General features: G+C 49.3%; 1 protein-coding gene across 12 annotated transcripts in view; it reads right to left on the bottom strand.

Moving 5' to 3' along the window:
• GRAMD1B (GRAM domain containing 1B) overlaps positions 1-24,808 on the bottom strand; it is a 246,433-nt gene that overhangs the window by 161,524 nt on the left and 60,101 nt on the right. For 4 of the 12 annotated variants that reach the window (XM_058687099.1, XM_058687101.1, XM_058687102.1 and 1 more), the window contains exon 1: positions 11,359-12,197. The exons of 1 other annotated variant lie outside the window; for it this stretch is intronic. In XM_058687099.1, coding sequence (XP_058543082.1) covers positions 11,359-11,732 — 374 coding nt within the window. In that variant the 5' untranslated portion in view covers positions 11,733-12,197. 7 more of the 12 variants (XM_058687104.1, XM_058687118.1, XM_058687103.1 and 4 more) reach the window with 5 other exon arrangements.

Here is a 24,808-nt window from a genome sequence, read left to right as displayed (position 1 = left end):
CTGGAGGAAAGACCCAAAGGAGAAGAAGGGCAGGCTGGCAAGGTGGGTCAGACAGAGCCACAGGAGGGCATTTCCAGCTGAAGGAACAGTGTCTGGGGAGAACTGGAAATACGAGCAAGCATCCCACTCGAGGCGCGGGGAGGTCACTCAGCTGGAGGCAGGTCCTGGGAGCAGCCTCGGCGAAGGAAGCAGGAGGGGAGCAGAAGTGAGGTCACGAAGACTAGTCCGGCTACTGAATTAAAGGACAGGGCTTCTCTGCCAGTAGAGAGGCCAGGGAGGAGGACCCTGGCAGAACATATTTAAGGACCAGTTAGGACACGCGAAGATGGTGGCCTGGGAAGGAGCAACAGTGGTAGAATCGGGAAGACAGACTTGAAGAGCACTCTCTCCCAGGGTATCGAGGCCTCGGGAAGCTGACCCATACCAATCCCCAATGCAAGGGACCAAGGGAGAGGAAACGGGCTGGGGGGGAAAGAGGGCCAGTTCGAGTACAACCAACAGCTGAGTTCTGAAGAACACCTCCATGGAATGTCCATCAGTCATTTGGAGGTATGAGCCTGGGGCTCAAGAAAAAGAAGAGGTCTGAGATAGTGTGCGAGTCATCATCACATAGAAATAGTTAAGCCCAGAGTGGACAAAACAGCCCAAGGATAGTGTGTAGATTTAGGAGGAGGAGGAGGAAGAGAAGAGGGAGGGAGAAGGGAAAGGGAGACGGAGAAACAGGAAGCCTGGAGTCAGAAGTCTGAGCACATGGACACTAAAGAGACAGACAGACAAGAGCAGCCCACAAGTTGTAAAACTTCATTTTCGGCACGGCACCTATCGGTAGATCCGAAAAGCAACGTCTCACAGTTAATGAAAGAAGTAACAAACCACTGTTCCAGCTTACGCTAACCAGAGGAGCAAACTCAGAGGCCTCCCAGACCATTGGAAAAACTCTCACTTTTACTAGTAATCACATTAGCGTGCCTTCAGACTCATCAACTTCAACAGTCGTACAGGACGAAGGAGAAATGTGTATTTTCCATTTTACAGATGAGAAAGACACTGAGACCCAGACTGACTGAGTAACCAGCGCAGGACCACACGGCGAGAAAAGGAGCGGAACCACGGCCAACACCCCATGCTGCCGAGGACGGTCCCCTGGACTGGGGCCAGGGCGGTCATCCTAGGAAAAACAGACAAGGCCTGCCGGTGCTTCCTGGGTTCACTGATAAAGACAGGGTTCCATCCCACGCAAAATGGGCTCCCCAGACACACGGTGGGCTGAACATTTAGTGGCTCAGTCCATGTGCACAAGTACACCCTGTATACTCCAGAGCCATCTCTGCCACTGACCAGCTTCATGGCCTTGGCCATGAAGTTCAAAGTTCTATTTGTCCAAAGGTGAAATGACCACACAAATCCCCACACAAATCCCCACCGTGAAGACTAGATTCTCTAGGAGAGGTACAGAAGAACTGCAGGTACTAACAGGTGTCAGCCGAGTATGACAGAAGTCAGGCAGCACAGTGGTGCAATCTAGGTCCCAAGATCCTCCTCTCCTCTCCCTCCCAGCAGACTTTTTCCTCAGACCTATATATATATATACACACACACACACACACACACATATATATGTGTATATATACACACACACACATATATATGTATACACACATGTGTATATATACATACATGCACATACATGTACATACATACACATACACGTATATACACACACACATATACGTATATATACGCATGTATATACATATACATACACACACGTACACATACATATATATACATGCATATATACACACATATATATACATATATACGTACATATATGTGTGTGTATATACATGCACACATATATATATTTTATGCTGTAGTCTGAATTCCATAATCTACTGAAATTATCTTTTTCACGTTGCTCTCTTCAAAGAGAGCAGCCCTGTGAGCTTCTCAATGGAAGGGCCATTTGTGTCGTCCCCTGTATCCCAAACACGTAGCACAGCACCTGATTCCCTATAAGTGTTCCACAAATGTTTGAACTGTGAGAATTAGGTCTCCTGAGTTATCTGATTTCTCAGCCTACTCTCTCTAACTACAAACAAAAAGCGTGCCAACTGATAGGGGCATTTAAGGAACCAATCGGAACATGCAGAAGGACTTGAGGGAGAGGAATCTTTCAGTGTCACTAGGAACTTCCTGAATGGGCGGGCCACTTTCTACCCTGGTCTTCTAACACGAGTGGCTGTCAATTCCTCCCACGAGTCTGTGGGGCCCGCCAGCAGCCGTGAGGTCCAAGGAATCATCAGTACAAACCTAGGGCTTCCCTCAGAATCTACAAGCCACAGCACAAGTTACCACTAAGGATAAGTCTCCGAAGGAATATTCTCAAAGGATGATGACCAGTCAGGCTCTCGTCTTCACAGAGGACAAAACTAGAGAAAATGAGTTTGAACTGTACTAGAGAGGATTTCACAGATCTCAGCAAGAACTTTCTCAGTAGTGGGCCTTGAAACTTAGAAAGAAGGAACCAAGAGAAGTGGTACAATCTTCTTTTCTGAGGTCTCTCTCTCTCTCTCTCTGTCTTTCTCTGAGATCTTCACATATCAGGAAGATGTGGTTTGTTATGGACAAAGGAAAACACATGTTGTCACCCACGCGAAGGGCAAACTGTTCCCTGGAGAAGCTCCGCCCTGTACAGCGTAACCTTTATTACTGTCATTCCTGAGAAGGAAACAAAAGGTCAGGAAGAACTCCGGAGTGTAATGACCCAGCTAGAAAACAAACGCTTGCCAGACCAAGGCGGATGGCTCTGCGGGGTCAGACTGGCACTAACGCACAAGCTTGGTTATGGAAAACATGAGGACAAGGCTGAGTGGCATCTCTGATGAGCGGGCTCTCACCCCCACTTTGGAGAAGCGTCTCATCCTGATGGCTCCTCCAGAAACGGTGCTTTAGCAATTCTTTTTTTCCCCCCTTATTTCACAGACATACCTGTCCTCAACCTACAGACTTACGTTCGACCGTACCTTCTACAGGGACAAGATACAGAAGAGTGAGTGAAAAAGAAAAGTCTATCACTTAAAAAGGAAACCTGAGGGGTGCCTGGGTGGTTCAGTTGGTTAGGTGTCCCACTTTGGCTCAGGTCACGATCTCGCAGTTTGTGATTTCGAGCCCCGCTGACAGCTCAGAGCCTGGAGCCTGCTTCAGATTCTGTCTCCCTCTCTGTCTGCCCCTCCTCCACTCACACACACTCTCTCTCTCTCTCTCAACAACAGTTAAACATTAAAAAATTAAAAAAAAAAAAAAGGAAACCTGCTGGAGAAAAAATAGTGAGTGATAATACATGAAATATGTTACCTAAGGTTGGGTTAGCACAGTAGAATGAGCTGTATTTTCCTCTTGCCTATTACCCCAAATTTTTACATTGGCTAGCTATTTTATTACACACACTATATGCACTGACTTTTATGACGTAAAATTTTCTTTTAAGACAAGCTGGAAGACCCCTTGGAGAGACTCAAAAACGTGCCCCTAAACTAACCGCCCGCCATGTCTTTCTGTATTGTCCTAATTGTTGGGCCAAACAACGCCAGGGTTACCATGTTCCCCTTGCCCTCCCTGGGCCCCAAAGGAAATCCTTTTTCCATAGTTGTAAGAAGAAAGGGGAAAAAACCAAGTGGGTCGCTGTTTGTTTTTCGTTCCCTCACTCGGCCCCCTCATTTCCTGACTCAATCTGCTAACCAAGAAGCAGCAAAGACTAAAAACCTCTGTGGTCAGACTGAGTAGGTGAGAGGCACGAGGCTGGGGCCAGGCATCGCTTCAGAGATATGCTGACATGAGGAGATCTTTCAAAGAATGAAGAAGCCCCAGAGAAGTGATAGGTTAGAAACTGGCCCAGCCTTGAGGTCAGAGGCCTGAGTTCCTGCCCATAACCCAGATCTGCCACCGTGATGTGCCTATCACTGTATTTCTTTATCTAGATGAGATAAAAAGCAGGGTCGAGCAACCAGAGCCTCAACAAAGTATGTACAAAGGATGCAGAAAGAAGGCCTTTATGCCATCGAACCAACAAAATGTATCGGGGCTCCGACGGAAAAGCCACGGATTTCTTCATCCCTCTCGTCTTCCACCGCTGACCTGATTAGCTGAGGCGCAGCCACGTCGCGCGGATGATTCTGGACTGTATTATCTGAATTGGAAATCCAGACACGTGGTGTCTGGAAAACAGAGGAGAGTATTTGACACCGGGACTCTTTTTAGCAGGGGACCGCGGCTGTTGCCGGTGCCACGGGGGGGGCCAGCCACTGCCTGACGGCTCTTTGCTGCAGCCCGAAGCGTCTCCACCCTGCCTCCCCCCTCTCCCATCTGAAGGCCCGCGTTTGATTTTCAGTTCTTGCACCCCCGGATGGAAGCTCTGCTATCTCCTCGGAGAGGAAGAAGATTCCGCAGGCCCCGAAGTCACAGCGCCAGAACTCACAGACCATCCCCTTACCCCCCCCCCAAGATACCCCAAAAGCTGTATCTTCCTTCGCACCAGGTACGGCAGCCCCCTGGCACATCACCACACCAACGTGGGCTACAGAGGAGAGAATCCCAAGAGGGCAAAAGCTCCAGAAAGAGCCCTCAGGCTGTAGCAAGCTCTTGTACGCACCGCAACCCGGCAACCACGTCGGGCTCTCAAGGCCAACTTGGTTCGGTATCTGAACACCTGCTCCAGGGCCCAGAGGCTTGCACACGGAGGTCAGGAAGGAAATTCCCCCCTGGCAGCTTAGCCATTCAGACGCCTTAATGGAAAACAGCGTTACCCTAGAAGCAATTATCAGTGACCAACCTAGCAACTGGTTGGATAGAGAGTACTCGAGAGAAACTAACCACACAGGGCCAAGTCCTCACCTGCTCATCTGCCCCAAGATCACCTCTGTCTCCTGCCTGACACATCACGGGGGCCCCCTGAGCACGTAACCGCCATGGAAACTCTTAAAATGCCAACTCCCACAGAGGGCCTTGGCCAGGGTGAAGCAGCCCGGGGGGCTCCATCTCCACCTCTGTTTCCACAAATGGTTCGAATCTGGAAGCCACGTCTACAGCCAAAGGCTGGCTGCTTCTCACGGACCGGTTTGCCACGCCAGTCAGCACGGGCCTCGCCCACGGCGGCGCTTGCCCACGACCGCTACAGCATTCTCCTCAGAGGTCATCCCGTCCTCCTGACCTCATTCCTCCCTTCTCTTATACTCTCCCCCGCATGTGTTTGCTTCCTCAAACACTCCAGAGCCAACGATGTCCAGGCCCTGGAGACACGGTACAGCGTGGCTGTGAAGAACTCAGGCTCTAGAATCAGAAGAACATGGTTCAAATCTCCCCCTTGCTTCTGTTAGATAGACCTGGAGCAAGTTAATCTCTGAACTTCAGGCTCCTCGGCCGTAAAACCCACCTGGGGGCTTTCTTGCGAGGATTAATTGTGATTTTGCATTTAAGACGCTTAGCAGAAAACCTGGCACAAAGTTAAGACACAGTCCCCGCCCCCAAGGATTTATGGGTCTGGTAGAGGTTTTCACTGGTTTATATCTGGCACTGATTCCTTACTTAATCTGCTGACAAAGCACAGGTCTCCTCTGCATTTGTGTTTATTGTCTTTGTGTTAAGGAAAGAACGAAGTTTCCCTCTCCCACACTCCCTGGGCTTCTCATACACGGCAGGGTGTGCACAGGGGTTTGGATGCACACATCAACCCGCTCCCCTGGAAATGGGGCTGAAACCGGAAGCAAGACTCTCTCCAAAGCTCAGAGGAAAGGGCTGAAGAATCAAGATAAATATACCAATGACACCATTACCTGCCAACCCACACACCAGCTAGGCTGGCACCACCAGAGGGACAACCGGACCTACCAGGCCGGGCAGAATCAGTGAGAGGTACCACTTGAGGTCACATGTATAGCACAGCAGAAACCCCGAGGCTCCAAGCTGAAAGGTCTCTAAGCAGGGTGCGGACGTTGCACAGAAGAGGGGACAGAACGGCCAGCCGGCCAGCCGAGGGAAAGTGGCGGCACAAATAATGACAAGGAGGGCACCCTGGGGAGAGAGCAGCAGAGAAATGCTTCTGTGTCCCCTGGAAAGACAGCCTACAGTCAGCCATCCACACCTACTCATTTGCCCCTTGTCCCTCCAGAAAAGGAGGACAGGATGCTGTTCTGCCAGATGTGGCTCTAATTTCTTACTTTTACGGTAATCCAGCAGGTCCGAGAATTATGAACAATCTCTACAACCAGCTATGGCCAGGGTGTTTAGAGAGGCGTGCAGGCGCTAATTCCAAGAGCTTGCCCCATCAACTTCGGACTACATTTTTCAGGGAGCTCAGAAGGGGACATGGCCAGCAAAAAAAAAAAAAAAGTGCCATCTTCCCTTAAACGGTGGTGGCTAAGACCATTTCCAGTCAGACCACTGGAAAAACAGCGCAAGGCTCGGCCTCTACCTCCCCACTGGGTTTCTCCCCCCGCCCCGAGTAGCAAGAATTAGTTGCCTCAAATACCACTCTGCACACCTCTCCCTGGTTCCAGAACCTACAGCGTCTCCCACGGAGGTGAATCTTCTTTGTATATAAAGCACAATGTCCATGGGATCTCAGTACATGTTTGCTGACTGACTGATAAACTGAAATTCCAACTCTTCCGCATAAAGCAAGTCTGCCAGCCCATCAGTTCACCACTTCATTTTCCACATCCCTCATCGAGACCACTCTCTTGGCCATCCATTCCTGCTGTCAACACCCCCAAACTGCTCTCACCAACAAGCATCTGGTTCCCATTCAAAACTGCTCTCCACAGTAAGCAGATGTGTGGCCGCCTGGGGCTGGGGGGATGAGGAATAGGAGGACTGAGGGTGGTACGTATAGGGTACGGGTTTCTTTCTGGGGTCACGAAAATGTTCTAAAATGGACTGTGGTGGGGCGCCTGGGTGGCGCAGTCGGTTAAGCGTCCGACTTCAGCCAGGTCACGATCTCGCGGTCCGTGAGTTCGAGCCCCGCGTCAGGCTCTGGGCTGATGGCTCGGAGCCTGGAGCCTGTTTCCGATTCTGTGTCTCCCTCTCTCTCTGCCCCTCCCCCGTTCATGCTCTGTCTCTCTCTGTCCCAAAAATAAATAAAAAACGTTGAAAAAATAAAATAAAATAAAATAAAATAAAATGGACTGTGGTGCCTATGTATGAATATGCTAAAAACCACCGAAACGTATACTTTATAAATGAGTGAATGGTATGGTATGTAAATTACATCTCAATAAAGCTGTCACAGGAAAAAAACCTCATCTCTGAAGTCATCCCCTCCAGGAAACTCTCCCTGACTCATGAATAAAGATAATTCCATTCCAAACAGCAGAGACAGAAAGAATCATTCATTCACTCATTTTTAATTTATTCATCAACGAACACGCATGGGTCACCATACAAGGCCAAGTGCGGTGCTAGACGGCAAAGATACAAAGGGGAACCAGACACAACTGGACGTGGGTTATTTCAGTACTGTCCTCCAAGGTGCGTTTCCACACTAACTTTACCAATTTCTCCACTTCTTTCTTCCTAGGGTTAAAGGAGAAAAAAACAGCTCTCCTGATCTCTATGTTCGACTTTGCACAGTTAAAATCCACAGCCCCGCTGCCTTCCACCGCAGCAGATGCCATCACAGGCCTTTGAAAGGTGCTTTTCTCTACTGTGCAGAGGGAGATTCCGAGGTAGAAGGTGGAAAGAAAGGATACCACGCTGGGCCCGGTATGCTAATCCCCCCTAAACCAGGCCGGGGAGGGCAGAGTAATTTTCCAACCATCAGTTTCCAAATCCCATAATGTGTGAGGAGTCCCAGGTGCTGCTCCAGGACACTTGAGTCCCTAAGCTCACACTTTCAAGCATACATCCGCTCCATGGGAGATCCTCACTGAATACGGACAATAACCCTTCGCCCAGGCGTTCGGAAAACGTTTCCACGTGTATTACTCCTGAGACACATGCCCCCTTCCGTGGATGGAGAAGGTGAGACACACAGCGGTGAATGAAGTGGCATGTCCAAGGTCCCACACTTACTACATTACGGAACTTACACGTAAACTGAAGTCTCCTGACTTCGCGTCCAATAGTCTCTCTGCTCTACTGTTTCCAAATGCCAAATCCTTCTCAGGGAATCCTGCTGGGCATCTCCAAGCACCTATTCACTCGAATGCTTCTTTTCTCTCCAAGAAGCCTTCCGCTTCTAAGGCCTACACGTGATGGGGTTTTTGTCTTTGCCAAGATCCAGAGATGCCAACAGGAGGCAGTGTAATAGTGGCTAAGAGTAGAGACTGGAGTGACACCAATGTGAGTTTGAATCCGAAGTCTGCCTTTTTCTACACATATACACATCTTCTTCTAATCCATCAAGCCATCATTTAAAAGGTCTGCCTTCCTCTACACCTAGAAGGTGGAAATCCTTACTGATTTTTAAAAGTATGGAAGATTGGGGCGCCTGGGTGGCTCAGTCGGTTGGGCGGCCGACTTCGGCTCAGGTCATGATCTCGCGGTCTGTGAGTTCGAGCCCCGCGTCAGGCTCTGTGCTGGCAGCTCGGAGCCTGGAGCCTGTTTCAGATTCTGTGTCTCCCTCTCTCTGACCCTCCCCCGTTCATGCTCTGTCTCTCCCTGTCTCAAAAATAAATAAAACGTTAAAAAAAAAAAAATTTTTTTTTTAAAAGTATGGAAGATAACACTGCATCCTTAGACAACTCTCAAAACCAAAAAAGCCTTCCGTAATTTTAACCACCCACCCCCATCCTCACCCTGGCCAGCAACGCAAGACTCTTTCCCCCATATTTTGTCCCCCATATATGTGGCAAAATCCCAAGGTCAAAACAGGGTCTCTATTAGGGTCTCTCACATTCGAGGGGAAAAAGCTGACAAAAGGTGATGAACTATTTTCATTCAAGATTAGCTCCTGGCTGACTCAGTGGGTAGAGCATTCATTCACTGGGCTTTTGATCATGAGTTGGGGTCATGAACTCAAGCCCTACATTGGGCACAGAAATTACTTTAAAAAAAAAAAGGGGGGGGGCGCCTGGGTGGCTCAGTCGGTTGAGCATCCGACTTCGGCTCAGGTCATGATCACGCGGTCTGTGAGTTCAAGCCCCGCATCAGGCTCTGTGCTGACAGCTCAGAGCCTGGAGCCTGTTTCGGATTCTGTGTCTCCCTCTCTCTCTGACCCTCCCCCATTCATGCTCTGTCTCTCTCTGTCTCAAAAATAAATAAATGTTAAAAAATATAAATATATTAAAAAAAAAAAGATTAGTTCCCATAAAGTTTGCCCCTCTTCCCTCTACTCTATGGAAAAGTCAGCAGGATGAGGTACCAGACAGAATTGTTCTGGTCAGGTCCACAAAAAGCCCTGGGACAAAACTCTACATATTGAAAGGATAACCGGGCACCCGGGTGGCCCAGTAAGTTAAACTGACTTAGGCTCAGGTCATAACCTCATGGCTCATGGGTTCAAGCCCGCTTAGGGCTCCCTGCTGGTGCTGGCAGGGCAGAGCCTGCTTAGGGTTCTCTCTCCCTCTCTCTTTGACCCTCCCCCCGTGCATGCTCTCTCTCAAGATAAATATATAAGACTTAAAAAAAAAGAGAGAGAGAGAGAGAAAGAGGGCCACCTGGGTGTCTCAGTTGGTTGAGTGTCCAACTTCGGCTCAGATCATGATCTCGAGGTTCTTGAGTTCAAACCTCGCGTCAGGCTCTGTGCTGACAACTCAAGAGCCTGGAGCCTGCTTCAGATTCTGTGCCTCCCCCCTCTCTGCCCCTCCCCTTCTTGCACTCTGTCTCTCAATCTCTCTCTAAAATATAGATTACAAAAAAAAAAGAACGACAGATTCTTCCAAATGAGCCAGCCCGGTGCCCCCACCCTGCTTCCTTTGCCTTTGTCCATACTGTTCCCCTTTCCTGATCTCATGCCCCTGACCTCATACTTTCCATAACAGTTTGAGACTCTCCCTTCCATAAATCTTTGTCTTCCAATGGTTCCATCTCAACAGGAGAGAAATGCCTAGGTCTTAATTGCTGATCCAAGTTTCCACCCATCCTCCTTCTCAAAGTCCACATCCCCTCTTTCTACTCAGCCCTTCCTCCCCCTTCCAGGGCCCCATCAACATCAGTTGGTACCAGACTGAGCTCAGAACATTCAATAAATCCTTACTGAGGTGAATGAAATTGACTAAGCCAGGAGGAGAAGTCCTGGGGAAGGTGGCCAATTCTTCAGCTGCCCCACTCAAGGGCACAAACAGGGCACTTGGGGCTCTCAAAGCCGCCAGCTCTTGATTTCGGCTTAGGTCACGATCTCACCATCTCACCGTCGGTGGGATCGCGCCCCACTTCTGGCTCTGTGCTGAAAGCATCTGTGCTTGGGATTCTCTCCTTCTCTGCGCCTCCCCTGCTCATGCTACCTCTCTCTCGAAATAAAACACTATAAAAGAGAGAGAGACAGGGCCCTAGAGTCTAAACGCGAGTAGAGTCCATGGTATCAATGAGCCAGTGAGGACATGCTCCCCTCGCACATGCTCCACCAGGCAATGGCCTGGGCTCCAACACACCTCCTAGCCAAGGCTGTATCCAGCAGCCCTATGGTCTTCCACACCCAGTGCTAGAAAAGGGGAACCTGTCCCACTACTGGGATGCCACACTAACCCAGGCAAGAAGTAGCTAGCACAAGCCAGAGTGCTGGAGAGCGGCTCGAGACCCCTGAAGACTGTCTGCAGTGGGAAATGTATCTCACTCAACAGGAATCCGCCCGCTCGTCCTCTACCCTTGTGGGCCAGGCCACGCAAAGCTGGGGTGGCCAAAATAAAGTAATAAAAATGGAAATGGAGTTCAGAAACACAGGTGTAAGTGGAGGCACCACTGCACCTCTCTCACCTTCTGCTACGTCCATGTGTGAAACGGGAATAAGAGTAGGACCTGACTCAGAGTTTTTGTGAGGATTCGGCTTGGCGACACACGGTGCTTACCATAACGACCTGCATGCACATGGTAAGGGCTCAACAGATGTTGGCTGCCACGGGTTTTATTCATTTTGCTATGCGGATGGAATGAGATGGAACGCGGCTGGAAGCCCCAAGGAGATGTGGGACACAGGAGAAAAGTCGCAGGCCCCCAGCCCCGGCTGGGGGTGGGGGGCGACACGCGCGGAAGCCGAAGGACCACCAGCCCCCCGAGAGGGGCGCAGCAGTGCCCGGGCCCACTCTGGCGAGTCCCCCCCACCCATCCCCCCACGCGCCTCCGCGAGGCTTCGACCCCGGACGCCCCGGGGAAGGGGAGGAGGAGGAGGGGAGAGGGCGGCAGGCAGGGGGAGCCGCAGGGACGTACCTGCTTTCACTGCACTCCTTCCGCTCCCTCACCCTGAGCCACTTGCGGAGGAGGAAGCGCTTTCGGCGCGGGGAAGCGCTGGGTGTGGAGCAGTTGGACCACGGGGTGTCCTCGTCGCTGGAGGGCGTGATCTCGATGGACGGCAGCTGCAGGAACTCCTTGCCGGGGGCCAAGACGCCGGGCAGGTCCCGGGCCAGCCCGGCCTCCAGGCTCTGCTCCTGCACGTTCTTCATGCGGCGCATCTTGAAGCGCCGGCGGCGGAGCGTGGGGGTCGACGAGCTGGACCAGAGCGGGCTGCCCTCGGGCGCGCCCTGCGGCTCGGGCACCTGCAGGGCGGGCGGCTGCAGGTTCTCCAGCATGTTGGCCGCCGGCATGGGGGCCCGCGGCGTCCGCGCTCGCTCGGCGCCCTCCGCCAGCCGCCTCGCCGCCCACCCCCGGCCGCGGCGCGCTCGGCCGGCTCTCGGGTGGGAAAGGCTCGCCGCTCGAGCCGCGCGGAGGGCAAGTTCCTCTCCCGGAGCGCCGCGAGGCAGGCGCGCGGCCGCCGGGGCCGAACTTTCCCGTGCGCGCTCCCCCGGCCGTCGGCGCCGGCCCGCCCCGTCCGCCCTCCGCCGCCACCCGGCCGCCCTCCTGGGGCTCCCGCGGCGCGCCCGCTTGTTTTTCTTCCGCGCTCTCCCCGGCCTGCTTGCGTCTTCGCCTTAGCGGGACTCGGCGGCGCGGGGCCCCAGGGGGGCGGCTCGGCAAACTCTCAGCGGCTCGCGATCGGCCGACCGGGCTGGGGAGCCGGCGTGGCGCTGCAGGGAGGAGGAGAGCAGGAGGGAGAAGGGGAGAGAGGGAGGGAGGGAGAGAGAGAGAGAGAGAGAGAGAGAGAGAGAGAGAGAGAGAGAGAGGAAGCGAGACACTAGATAAAAACAAAAAAGGAGGAGGGGGGGCGAGGGGGGACTAGGAGGGAGGGGAGGGGAAGGGAGGTCATTTCTGTCCAGAAAGGGCATGCACAGCCAGCGACGGCTAGGGTAACTGTACCCGGAATCCCTTGGGGAGGGACTCTACCTCCGAGTAAAGGCTGCTCCAATCAGCCTAATGAAACAGGATCACAAACCAAACTTTCTCAAAGCAATGATTGGCCGGGCAACTCTCATCAGTCTAACGCCCAGCTTTTTCTGTGGGGGAAGGGGGGGGAGGGGAAAAGGGGAACGGAGGAATCCGGGAATTCAGTCCTCACTCTCCAAGGCCACCCAAGACATAGGGTTGAGGGAAAAGGAGGGCGCTTTCCCGCTGGATGTCTTCTTAAAAAAAGTGCTTTCTTTGAATTATTTGGGGGTGCAGGTAGGTGCATAGGAAAGCTGGGTGACAAAGGGTGACAGCAAGGTTCCCAGAGGCTGCTTCCAAAACGACAAGCTGAGAAGAGAGAACATTTCTCCTGTGGAGTAAGCTGAGGACAGCAGACACGACATACCAAAGAAGCACAGACAATAGGATGTGAGAGACATAGGACACACAGGACCAGTAAGGAAGAGGGACTGATCCCTCTAGATCTTGAGCGACCCTGTCCATACCATAGCCCCACCCCTAGCACAAAAATCAAGTTAGAGGAGAGTGAGCACCCAGAAGGCAAAGCATTCAGCAAGGCCCCTGAGAGTTGCGTTCCTGGAGGACATTTCAGTTCTGCTTCAACCTGCAAGGGGCATGGACTGGGTCACAAAAAGTCTAGGATATCCCCAGGTCATGGAACCTAAGAAAGTGAATCAGCCCAGGATATCCCCAGGTCATGGAACCTAAGAAAGTGAATCAGCCCTGATAGTGTCAGAAGATCACTCCCTAGACCCGGGTACCTACAGCCCTAAGACACTGGCCCTAAAGCTGATCCACTTTATTGGGGCACTCAGTAAACCAGCCCAGCTTCAACAACAGAGGCTTGTATGGTCCATTCTCCCTTCCAGCCCAGCACATATGCCTCTCCACTATTGGCCTCTCTGCAAAGTAGAGACGGTAGCTTTCAAATAGACCAAAAGGAGCACAGACGAATGCACCGTTAAATCCACAAAGCGATTCACCTATTCTTCTCCGCCCCTGTCTATGAGTCCAAGATCCAGTGAGGAGCGGACACCCAGCTTCCCTACCAGGGTGAAGGTCTCAGGAACATTGCATGAGTGTCCCAAAGCTGAGGCAAAATCACATTCCCAAAGACTACAAGAACTCACCGCAAGAAAACACACCCCTGCAGTTCAGCAAGACACCAAGCATGGTCTGACAACTGGCCACAGGTCCATGATGCCCGGGAATGACCCATGGACGGGAGCTCACGGCATCCAGACACCGCACCAGCTCCAAGAGGCCAGGAAACTGAGGGAAGTAAGTTTTCCCCCAGGCCAAAAAGCCAAGGCCAGGCCCACCTGTAAATGATGACTCCCTGGAACATCAGCTCGTCTTATTTCGGACTCCCCACATCCGGTCACTGGCTCACTCAAAGGTGGTTTGGTGGCACTCTATTTTAACTCCCGGATGTGGCATAGAAAGGAGAAACCCCCTCCCTCAGGTGTCAAGCCTGGCAAGGAACAAACACTTCCTCTGGCTCCAGGATTGCTGAGGAGTCTGGACAGCAACTTCAAACTTGGGGATCCGGAGTTCAGCCAAGGCGCCAGAGTTGCTCACTGCCTTGGACTTCCTCCAAGGACAAGTGCTTTGCAGGGGATCTGATAACTTCCCACTGCAAGGAACCTGCCTGTTGAGGGGCCTGCTGAAGTAAGAGACTGGGGTCTCAGGGAGGGAAGAAGGTAGAACACCACCCCTCACTTGGAAGCCAAACAAAACAAAACAAGCAAGCAAACAAAAACAGGAGGGATGGGGCTAAAGGATTTGATGGGTACCTGGCAGGGAGAGAGACTCACAAGGGGAGCAGGCTCCTTGCAGTTTATCAGGAGCATTCTAAATTTAAATGGATGCCTCTTAAAAGGCATTAAAGTCACCAAGCTCCCTCTTCCCACACACTGCAGCCACTTTTCCCACCCACGATAGATTCTGGGCCTAAAATCTAAAATCCTAGGAGATTTGATTTAAGCCTGGGCACAGCAGTGGTTGAGAACGATCATTTACATTTGTCACCTGGCCTGAGGGAAAACCTCCTTCAAACTAAAACTGAAATGGTTGCCCTTGGCTCAGAAGCAGATACCCTGAGTACCTCGAGTCCCTAGCTGTACCTCGAGTCCCTAGCCCTGTCCTTGCTTATCTCCACCGGTAGTCCCTTCCCCACTTCTTTCCTTGAAGTCATAACCTTGTCATCCACTAAAACCCTGTTCAAAACACATCCTCCGCCCCCCCCCCCGTAACTCCGCCCCTCGCCCTCTGTTTCTGTTTACTTTTTCCTATGGCCCTATTGAGTAAGATGATAAATAGGGAACTGCTTTGAGAAACAAAATCTCCTTCAAAGGCGAGCCATCATTACGTGTTGAGGGAAGAACCAAGTGTCTCCGCCCTTTGAGTCTCTACAGCATCCTGTGTCTTTTGTCGTATAGTAACCCTCACACTTTTGTAAAGGACTTTCATGCGTAATATTTGATCTTCCCAGCGACCTAGGAGCGAGGTAGAACTTTATTCAAGGTCACAGATAAGTAACAATAACAACAATCAAAGAGAAAGCCAGAACTTGGACCCAGGTCTTCTCAAGCCCATTAGAGGCCACCGGAATCTCACCAACTGCATCAACTCTGGCAAGCAGCTCTGTGTGGCACCAGAATTTTACCAGCTCTGATGTTAGCTGGGTATATCACGGAGCTCTATGCTGCTCTTCAACTCCCTCAGGGCGTCAGGACCAGAGTTTCCACCCAGAGCTCCAGAACCTGAGCCCCTGCTCTCCTCTGCAGGCCTCCCCTCACCACCTCTCTCCCATATTTGGCTCTCAGCAGACTCTCTGGTACTCTGGCCTCCCAGACAGGTGCCGGCCAGAACAACCTGGCCTCCCTTCCCCCACCAGCAGCCAGGCCTCTGACTTTAAATGAAAGGAGCTCATATTACCAAGCAACTGTTGTTTATGTTCAGCTGCTCAGGCTCCCTTCTCCTGCAGCCACAAGACACCCAACAGCTGTCTATTACTTCTGGAGGCCCACTAACTATAGTCCGTTCTTCGGCCAAAACGTCAGGAGAGAACCTAAGCGAAAAATACTAGCTGTGAGGCTAGATTTCTCCTGGGTGCACATCCAAGTGAGTGTGGGGTAGAAGGGGCAGGCGCAGGGCGCCCACAGACGCACCGTCCCGCCTGCCCCCCGGGGATGCCAGGGGTAGGCAACTCACAGGCGGGAGGCAGGAGCCTCCCCTCCAGTAATGCCACCACAAGCCAGACGGTCCCCATCCTCAAGGCTGGGAAGTGGAGTCTGCCTCCTACACAACATGAGAACAACCAAACCCAAGGGCTGGCCCACATCACAAGGGAAAGGAGCAAGAAGGAAGCAACAGGTATACGTGAAGTAGACCCTGTTAATACCAGAGAAGCTGGAAATCTGACAGAAATGTCAAGGATGCTGTGGCGCAGGGTTATTATCTATCTCCGAATACAAAGTGCGGGACGGCAGACCTTACTCTTCGGCTCTCCTTCTGTGGCTGAGCAAGAGGGAGTGAGGCTCTCAGTGCGGGAGATTCGGGCTGGATGATAAACATCTACTGAGAGTGAATCCAGTTAGGGACTGGAATGTATGAGCAAGGATAGAGAGAATGGCTTTCTCTGAACATCGTTAAAGGTAACTGGAGCTTAGTTAGAGGCAGTGGCAGGAAAGAGAGGGTCCCCACCCCACCATCTGGATCTGTGAGCCCCCAGATTCTCTCTGTTTAAAAAAAAAAAAAAAAAAGCAGTTCAGGGACGCCTGGGTAGCTCAGTCGGTTAGCGTTGGATTTCAGCTCAGGTCATGATCTCAGGACTCGTGGGTTCGAGCCTCACGTCGGGCTCTGTGCTGACAGTTCGGAGCCTGGAGCCTGCTTCAGATCCTGTCTCCCTCTCCCTCTCTCTGCCCCTCCCCCGCGCACACGCACGCATGTGTGCTCTCTCTCTCTCTCAAAAATAAACATTAAAAAAAAATAAAAACATTATAATTATGCCTAAAACAAAGTCCATTTGAAGTGATGCATTTCTGAACCCAGACATTTTATTACTGAATACTAAACACCTCCCCGAAACCTACAAACAGCATTGCATGGTGAAATGTATCAGGGACTAATCGCTAGGGTGGTGATAGGACAAGGAGCCTGGAATGGGGAGACGGGAGCAAGAATTGGAAAGAACGGGCTTCAACCCCTCCTGGTATATGGGTTCTGTTCCCTTCCCCAATCCCTACCTCATTTCCTCCGTGCAGAAGCTAGCTACTGGAGAAGTCAGAAGAAACCACACGGGATCTGTGTGGTCAGAGGAGGGCAGAGCGTGAGGGCTGAACACAATCTAAATAAAACCACAGTTGGCCAGCCACCACGTCCAGCATCTCCTTCTGTGGAAAAGGAAGAAAATGCCACGAGACTTGTATGGAGTCTCAGTTCCTGAGGACAGGGTGCTGGCGAGGCCTCTCGGCCATGAGGAATGCATAAGCTTGGCAGAGCGCTTCCGCTAGCCTTTGGCAGGGGCCAGGGTGAACAATGACGTCACCTCAGGAGGCCTGTCGCCAGATAAGCCTCCCTAGTTTAATTGCTCATCAAAAGGCTTAGGAGTCAAAGAAGAATGGTTTGCACAACGGTTGGCTGCCTGTGTTCTTGAAACTGGGATACCAAGGCACACACAGACATCATCTCTTGTCCTCTAAGGCTTTCAAGGGCGGTCTTTGTGCAAACCAAGGCCGGAAGAGACTTCCTGACGTCACCCTGTCTCCTTGCTGTCCTTGCAGGTGGCATGCTCTGGGCCTTCCACCGCTTTCCTTGGAAGTGCCAAATGCGACTGGCAATATAACCTAATGATTAGGTGCACAGGCCCCAGGGATGCTATCTGAGCTTTAGGCCCCTTTCCACCATTTCACAGCTGTTTGCTTTGGGGGCAGGTTATTTAATTTCTCCGTCTCGGCTTCCTCACCTGCAAAATCAAGGCAATTAATCCCATCTCTCTCCTGGGTTGTCGTGAGCATCAAACAGAACAAGGCACTTAGAAAAGTGCTTGGCACATAGTAAGCAGTCTATAAATGTTAGCGCTTTTTATGCTGAATTAGGTCCCTTTATAACACCCTTGGTAGGAAGCATGACTATTCGTGCTTTCAACTGAGTTTAACTCTGTAAGTGTTTAAGCCAGAGAGCTGTGTGAGGTTCCTTACTAAGTGCTAGGAATACAGCAAGACAAATAAGACACGGTTTGTGCACGGGGCACCCCGTAGAGCAAGGCAGAATAAATTAAGTGCAAAATATAAGTGCAAACAAAGTATGAGTCGAAAGATTGATAAATTTTAACTAGAAGGAAAAAGGTGATCTGGGCAGGCTCCGTGGAGGAATTGGTATTTAAGACAAAGTATGGGGGCCCCTGGGTGGCTCAGTCGGTTGGACGGCTGACTTCAGCTGAGGTCACGATCTCCCAGTCTGTGAGTTCGAGCCCCGCGTCGGGCTCTGTGCTGACAGCTCAGAGCCTGGAGCCTGCTTCCGATTCTGTGTCTCCCTCCTTCTCTGCCCCTTCCCTGCTTGTTCTCTGTCTCTCTCACTCTCTCAAAAATAATAAACATTAAAAAAATTTTTTTAAAAAGACAAAGTATGAATTTCAATAGAAAAGAAGAATGGGCCATTGTGGAATAAAGCAAAGGTTGTAGTAAAGGCACTGAGGAGTAAAAACTCATGAAGGGTTTTGAAAATAGGCAGAGATAAGTCAGGGCATACGGAAGGACATAAAGGAAAGGATAAATAACAATCAAAATGGTAAGTGTTCAAAGTTTAGATTTTATTCTTTTTTTTCTTCTTTTAAAGGTTTTTTTTGAATTGATTTATTTAAAAAAATTTTTTTTCAATGTTTATTTTTGAGAGAGAGAGACAGAGTGTGAGCACGTGAGGGGCAGAGAGAGAGGGAAACACAGAATCTGAAGCAGGCTCCAGGCTCCAAGCTGTCAGCACAGAGCCCGACGCAGGGCTGGAACCCACGAACCGTGAGATGGTGACCTGGACGCTCAACCAACTGAGCCACTCAGGCACCCCTAAAACTAATTTATTTTTAATTTACATCCAAGTTAGTTAGCATATAGTGCAATAATGATTTCATGTAGATTTTATTCTTTAAACACAGGGATGCTATTCAAGTTTTTGGGGGGGCAGGGAGGGAGTGATTCTATCAATCTGTATTTGAGGAACATCGATTCTAGTGACTGCGAAATATGTACTGGAGGAGCGAAACATTGGATACACAGAGACCAATTTGGAGACTATTATTCTAAACATTCCATATTTTGGAATGTCAACAAAACGCACGGCAAACAGTTCGGGTAAAAGATGGAGAAGATCTGAAATAGGACAGGAGAAAAACATAGAATAAGAGGTGAGCAAGCAAGAAAAGCCCTATGAAGATCTATTCAGAGATGTAGATTGGAAGAAAACCAAGAATGAGGGATGATTCGGAAGTCAGGGAGGAAAGGAGCCAACATTTATTGAATGCCTACTGCAAGCCAGGCACTGGGCTAAGTGTTCACAAAATTCCATTTAACCCTCCCACCCACTCTGAGAAATAGATATCAAAACTCCATTTTAGGATGATAGGAGTTTTTATTTTATTTTGAATATTTATTTATTTGTTTTCAAAGAAAATTAATTTTAAAAATATTTATCTACTTATTTTGAGAGACAGAGAGAGAGAGGACATGAGAGTGAGTTGGGGAGGGGTTTGAGCTATATGGAGAGAGAGAGAAATCCCAAGCAGGATCCACACTGTCAGCACAAAGCCCGATGTGGGGCTAGATCTCACCAACCATGAGATCGACCTGAGCCGGAATCAAGAGTCTAATGCTTAAACCGACCGAGCCACCCAGGTGCCCTGTGACAAGAGATGTTAAAAGGTGACTTACCCAAACTAGCAAGTGGTAGGTGGGCACACATTTAAACTAGGGTTTGGCGGGGGTGCCTGGGTGGCTCAGTCAGTTGGGTGTCCTGTTAGTTTTGGCTCAGGTCGTGATCTCGTGGTTTTGTGGGTTCCAGCCCCGCATCAGGCTCTGCGCTGGCAGCATGGAGCCTGCTGGGGATTCTCTCTCCCTCTGCCCCTCCCCCACTCTGTCTTTCTCTCTCTCTCTCTCAAATAAATTTTTTTTTAATTAAAAAAATATATTTTTTAACTAGGGTCTTGGGGAGCCTGGGTGGCTCAATCAGTTAAGTGTCCGACTCCTGATTTCGGCTCAGGTCATGATCTCACCGTTCCGAGTTCAAGTCCTGCCTCTCTCTGTCTCAGAATAAATAAATAAAACTCAAAAATATGTAAACTAGGGTCTCTCTACTTTAAAACCCATGCTTTTTCAATTACATCACATTTCAGAAAGATAAACAATACCAAACACCATAATGAAGTCAGGCAGGAGGAAGACCGAGATAATTCCATTAGGTTTTGTAATTCGGTCATTGGTGGCCTTCAAGAGAATAACAGCAGTGGAGTGGCAAGAGAAGAAATGCTATTGATAGAAGTTCAAGAACAAATGGAATAAATGGAGGCTGCAAGGTTATAACACTTATTCCAGAAATTAAGCAGTGAAAAGAGTGGGTGCCTTCTATTCATTTAAGTTTATTTATTTTGAGAGAGAGGGAGAGACAGTGCATGTGTGAGCAGGGGAGGAGCAGAGAGAGAGAGAAGGAAAGAAAGAGTCCCAAGCAGGCTCTGTGCTGTTAGCACAGAGCCCAACATGGGGCTCAGTCTCAGGAACCATGAAATCATGTGAGCCGAAATCAAGAGTCAGATGGTTAACCCCCTGAGCCACCCAGGCGCCCCAACGTCTAGTCATTTTTAAAATAGCCACTGGGGGGCGCCTGGGTGGCTTGTCAGTGGAGTATCTGACTTCAGCTCAGGTCATGATCTCCCCATCCATGGATTTGAGCCCGAGTGGGGATCTGCACTGACAGCCAGGAGCCTGGGGCCTGCTTCGGATTCTGTGTCTTTCTCTCTCTCTGCCTCTCCCCAGCTCACGCTCTGTCTCTCTCTCTCTCTCTCTCTCTCAAAAATAGGTAAACGTTTAAAAAAAATTTAGCCATTGAGCATCTTCTGTGTTAAACACTCTTCTAGGACCTACAGCTGGATTGTGAAAAGTAGTGTGTGTGTGTGTGTGTGTGTGTGTGTGTGTGTGTGTGTGTGATAGAGAGAGAGAAACAGAGAGAGAGAGAGGAGGGAAGGAGGGAAAGCAAGGGAGAGGGAGGAGAAAAGGGGTGGGAGGCATTTAGGTCATAGGGATAATGAGTTTTTTTTCCTTTTGTGTGTTTGTATTTTATCACTGGTAAAAGTTACATTTCAGAGGAACAAAACGTGCCTATATGATTATGCCACTTAAAATGGAGTTCTGCCTGGATCTGCTAAGAAAATTGAAGCTTGGTCCAGTATCTGGTAATCTAGCAAATCAATCAAAAAGTGTTTTTTATGCCCAGACTCTAAGCATACCATAATACTGGGTACTGTGATGGGTTTCTGAAAAGTTTCTGCGAAACTATTCATTTATTCCTAAAAATAATTTTTGAATGCCTATCAAAGGTGACCCTGGCCTCAGTTGCTTCAAACCTTGGGAGGGAAGGGAGAGCGGAAAACCAATCCAGGAACCACAATTTGGTATGAAAATCCCCTTCAACAGAAGCCATGTGTCAAATGCAGCGTGGGCCCAGGGGAGAGAGATCTTGATCCAGAGAGAACTTCATGGAGGAGACAGTACCTAACCAAGGTTGAGGGTCAGCACAGGAGGTTTCCGGGCAGATGAAAGAGGTATGCTTCCAGACAGAGGGGCCACACATGGAAAGGCGGCGGGGTGTAAAAGAGAGCCCGGTACATTCTTGGAATTACGAAAGAACAGTCTGAATCATAATGTTCAGTTGACTGAGGAATGAGAAGAAGAGACTAGATGTACTATAAATCTTCCCTCATTCACCTATTCAAACGTATCTACGGAGCACACTCCGTTCTAGGTACTGGAAAAGCAAGTCTGTGCCCTGAAGGAATTTACATCCTGGTGACCACAAAATTCTGGAATGATGGAACAGAGATTTTGAAGGTCTGATCCATCACGTTATCTCCACGGCTCATTCTGTTTTAATTTTTTTTTTTTTAACATTTACCTATTTTTTTTATTTTTTAAAAATGTTTTATTTATTCTTGAGAGAGAGAGACAGAGCATGAGCGGGGGAGGAGCAGAGCAAGAGAGGGACACAGAATCCGAAGCAGGCTCCAGGCTCTGAGCCGTCAGCACAAAGCCTGATGCTGGGCTTGAACTCACAGACCGCGAGATCATAACCTGAGCTGAAGTCAGACGCTCAACAGACTGAACCACCCAGGCACCCCATTAACGTTTATTTCTTATTGAGAGACAGAGAGAGACATGAGCGTGAGCAGGGGAGGGGCAGAGGGAGAGGGAGACACAGAATCTGAAGCAGGTTCCAGGCTCTGAGCTGTCAGCACAGAGCCCAACGCGGGGCTCAAACTCACAAACTTTGAGATCATGACCTGAACTGAAGTCGGACGCTTAACCGACTGAGCCACCCAGGCACCCCCCATTCTGTTTCAGAAATTAGGAAACAGGCACAGGGAGGTTACAGGCTTTTACTGAGCTGCATATCAAAAAGGCACAGCTTCCCAGATAATAAATGGCTTTGCAAACAATGACCCAGACTCAAAGAGCTATAAGCTTAACTCACTCAAAGAGCAAGGCTCCAAGGCTCTAGGAAAAGATTTCTTTCAAGTGCTAAAACAACCACAAAAGGCCTTTATTTCCGCCCTGCACTGGGGCCACTCCACCTTCTGTAAATCAGAAAAGAGCCCCCTTTTACAGACAAGCAAACCAAGATCCAGAGAGGTTGAGATGTTTGAGTACTGTGCTCCAAACTGCTTCCAAGTTAGAACAGAACTGTGGTCACCTATTACCTTGAGACAGAGTGCTGAGATTGTAAAAACTGCTCAGTTCTGATGGGAAACAACAGCCTGTTTGCCAAGCACTAGGGGGATACTAGCCTTTACATACGATTTCACACACAAAAACTTAGATTCGTTTTGTTATAACTCCGGAAGGAGCTGGAGGCTGGGCTCAGCGGAGTCTTTTCAGCAGCAGCCCCTGTCATCCGGCTCTGGACAGCCATTCCCACTACACCCGGAGCTCTTTATCTTTCTACAAGGAATGCATCCGGAGGGGGGAACTGTAAATAATTAATTCCTACAAAATTCTGCATTTAGTGTGAGCTCTTGCCTCAATGAAAGTCACACTTTCAGATGTTCCCACTTTTCAGGAATAGCCAGTTTGCTACCCTGGCCTGCACTCTGCCCTCAAGCTGTCCTTAGTGGCCAGTGGCCTCTGGGCCTGCATTTCCCCTACCCTTCTTCTAAGTTGCTGACACTCTGGACCACTGCCTTCATAACTTGCCTTGATTCAGTGACTGCAAGGTATTTTAAATGCCCTGAACTGGTATTTGGGGGATTGGTTATACTGGGTGAGCTCTAAAGTCTAGTGTAGCTCTCAGAGTCGATGAACTAGAAAGGTCTACTTTGCTTTAAAGCAATCCTGGTGTATGAAAACACAGGTTTTAAAAATGCACGTGTCGGACTGACCATTCATATAATACAAATCATTTGTTTTACAAAAGGAATCCAAGGGCGTCTGGGTGGCTCAGTCGGTTAAGCGTCCGACTTCAGCTCAGGTCATGATCCCGCAGTTCGTGAGTTCGAGCCCCATGTCGGGCTCTGTGCTGACAGCTCGGAGCCTGGAGCCTGCTTTGGATTCTGTATCTCCCTCTCTCTTTGCCCCTCCCCTGCTCATGCTCTGTCTGTCTCTCTCTAAGACAAATTAAACATTAAAAAATATATAAAAATAAAAATAAAAAGGAATCCACTAAAATAGATCGTTTCTTTACATGCATGAACATTTTTATTCAGTTACTAAACTTGAATAAGGCACACTCTATGAGGAAGCCACCTGTTGAGTAACTTAAGAGTGTCCAAATAAACGTAAAACGTCACTGAATGTTGAGTGACCTTGTCTCTCCCTATTTCTAGGAAAAGAAACAGTCCCGTTTCCCATATCCTCAACCATTCCCTTGAAGTAAGCTAGTACTCTTGGAAGACATTTATTAACTCTGTCTGAGAGCTGGAACACAGTATGAGCAAAAAAAGTTTCCTTAGGTGATAGAATTATAGGTATGCAAGAAACATTAGATATTTAGTCCAATTGCATTAGATATTGGGTCCACCCTTCCTCCACTCTGTCCCACTCAGGTTCACGGATGAGAAATGGAGGTTCTAACAAGACAAATCTTGGCCAAGGTCACAGGGCTGGAATCAAAACAGTGTAAATCAAACATCTTTTGGTCATATTCTTCCTTAATTAGTTCCAGTGTAGATTTTGGAGGTCGCATTTTTCACCCGTGAGAATAACTAAAAAACCAATCACACTTAGGGGTCCAAACATTCTGCTTTTGTTCCTCACACATTCTGCGTGCAATTCTCTCATAAGCCCACACACAGCAAGAAGTTAATGAAACAAAATTACCTCCATAGAACTAATCCCAACATATGAACATGTAGATTTGCACAAAAGATATAACAGAGTAGTTATTTGCTTCTGAGGCAGCTGGGTGGCTCAGCCCCTTAAGCGTCTGACTTTGGCTCAGGTCACAATCTCACAGTCCGTGACTCAGAGCCGCGCTTCAGATCCTGTCTCCCTCTCTCTGCCCTTCTCCACTCATACTCTCTGTCTCCCAAAAATAAATTTAAAAAAACAATTCGCTTTTGGAAAGGTCTTTAGCTTTACACAAATAGAGTTCCTTTATGTGGGGAGTTCCCCTAATGCATTTTAAATATTACTCGATTTATACACGACTTTGCAATTCTACCGCTACTTAATAAAAGTATATCTGTAAACTAGCAGGTAATAGGTTCATACCCTTTTGGTTCAAAGCAAATATAAGATAACGAGGACTTAAACCAAATGCAACATCAGTCGGGCATAGATTAGAAATGTTCCAGTATCGGGGCGCCTCGCTGGCTCAGCTGGTTAAGCGTCCAACTTTGGCTCCGGTCACGATCTCATGGTTCGTGGGTTTGAGCCCCCCGTTGGGCTCTGTGCTGACAGCTCAGAGCCTGGAGCCTGATTTGGATTCTGTGTCTCCCTCTTTCTCTGCCCCTCCCCTGTTTGCTCTCTCTCTCTCTCTCAAAAATAAACAAACATTAAAAAAAAATTTTTTTTTAATGTTCCAATATCCTAAAATCTGTCTGATTCACCTAGGATTTCTTGAGTCAGGCACAGTCTTTTCCCATTTAGGTCTCATAAAAATCCAGTGAGCTAAGTGCCATTTT

Source organism: Neofelis nebulosa, chromosome 10 (genome assembly GCF_028018385.1).
Source record: "Neofelis nebulosa isolate mNeoNeb1 chromosome 10, mNeoNeb1.pri, whole genome shotgun sequence".
NCBI lineage: Eukaryota > Metazoa > Chordata > Mammalia > Carnivora > Felidae > Neofelis > Neofelis nebulosa.
This window is presented reverse-complemented; position numbering and strand designations above follow the sequence as displayed.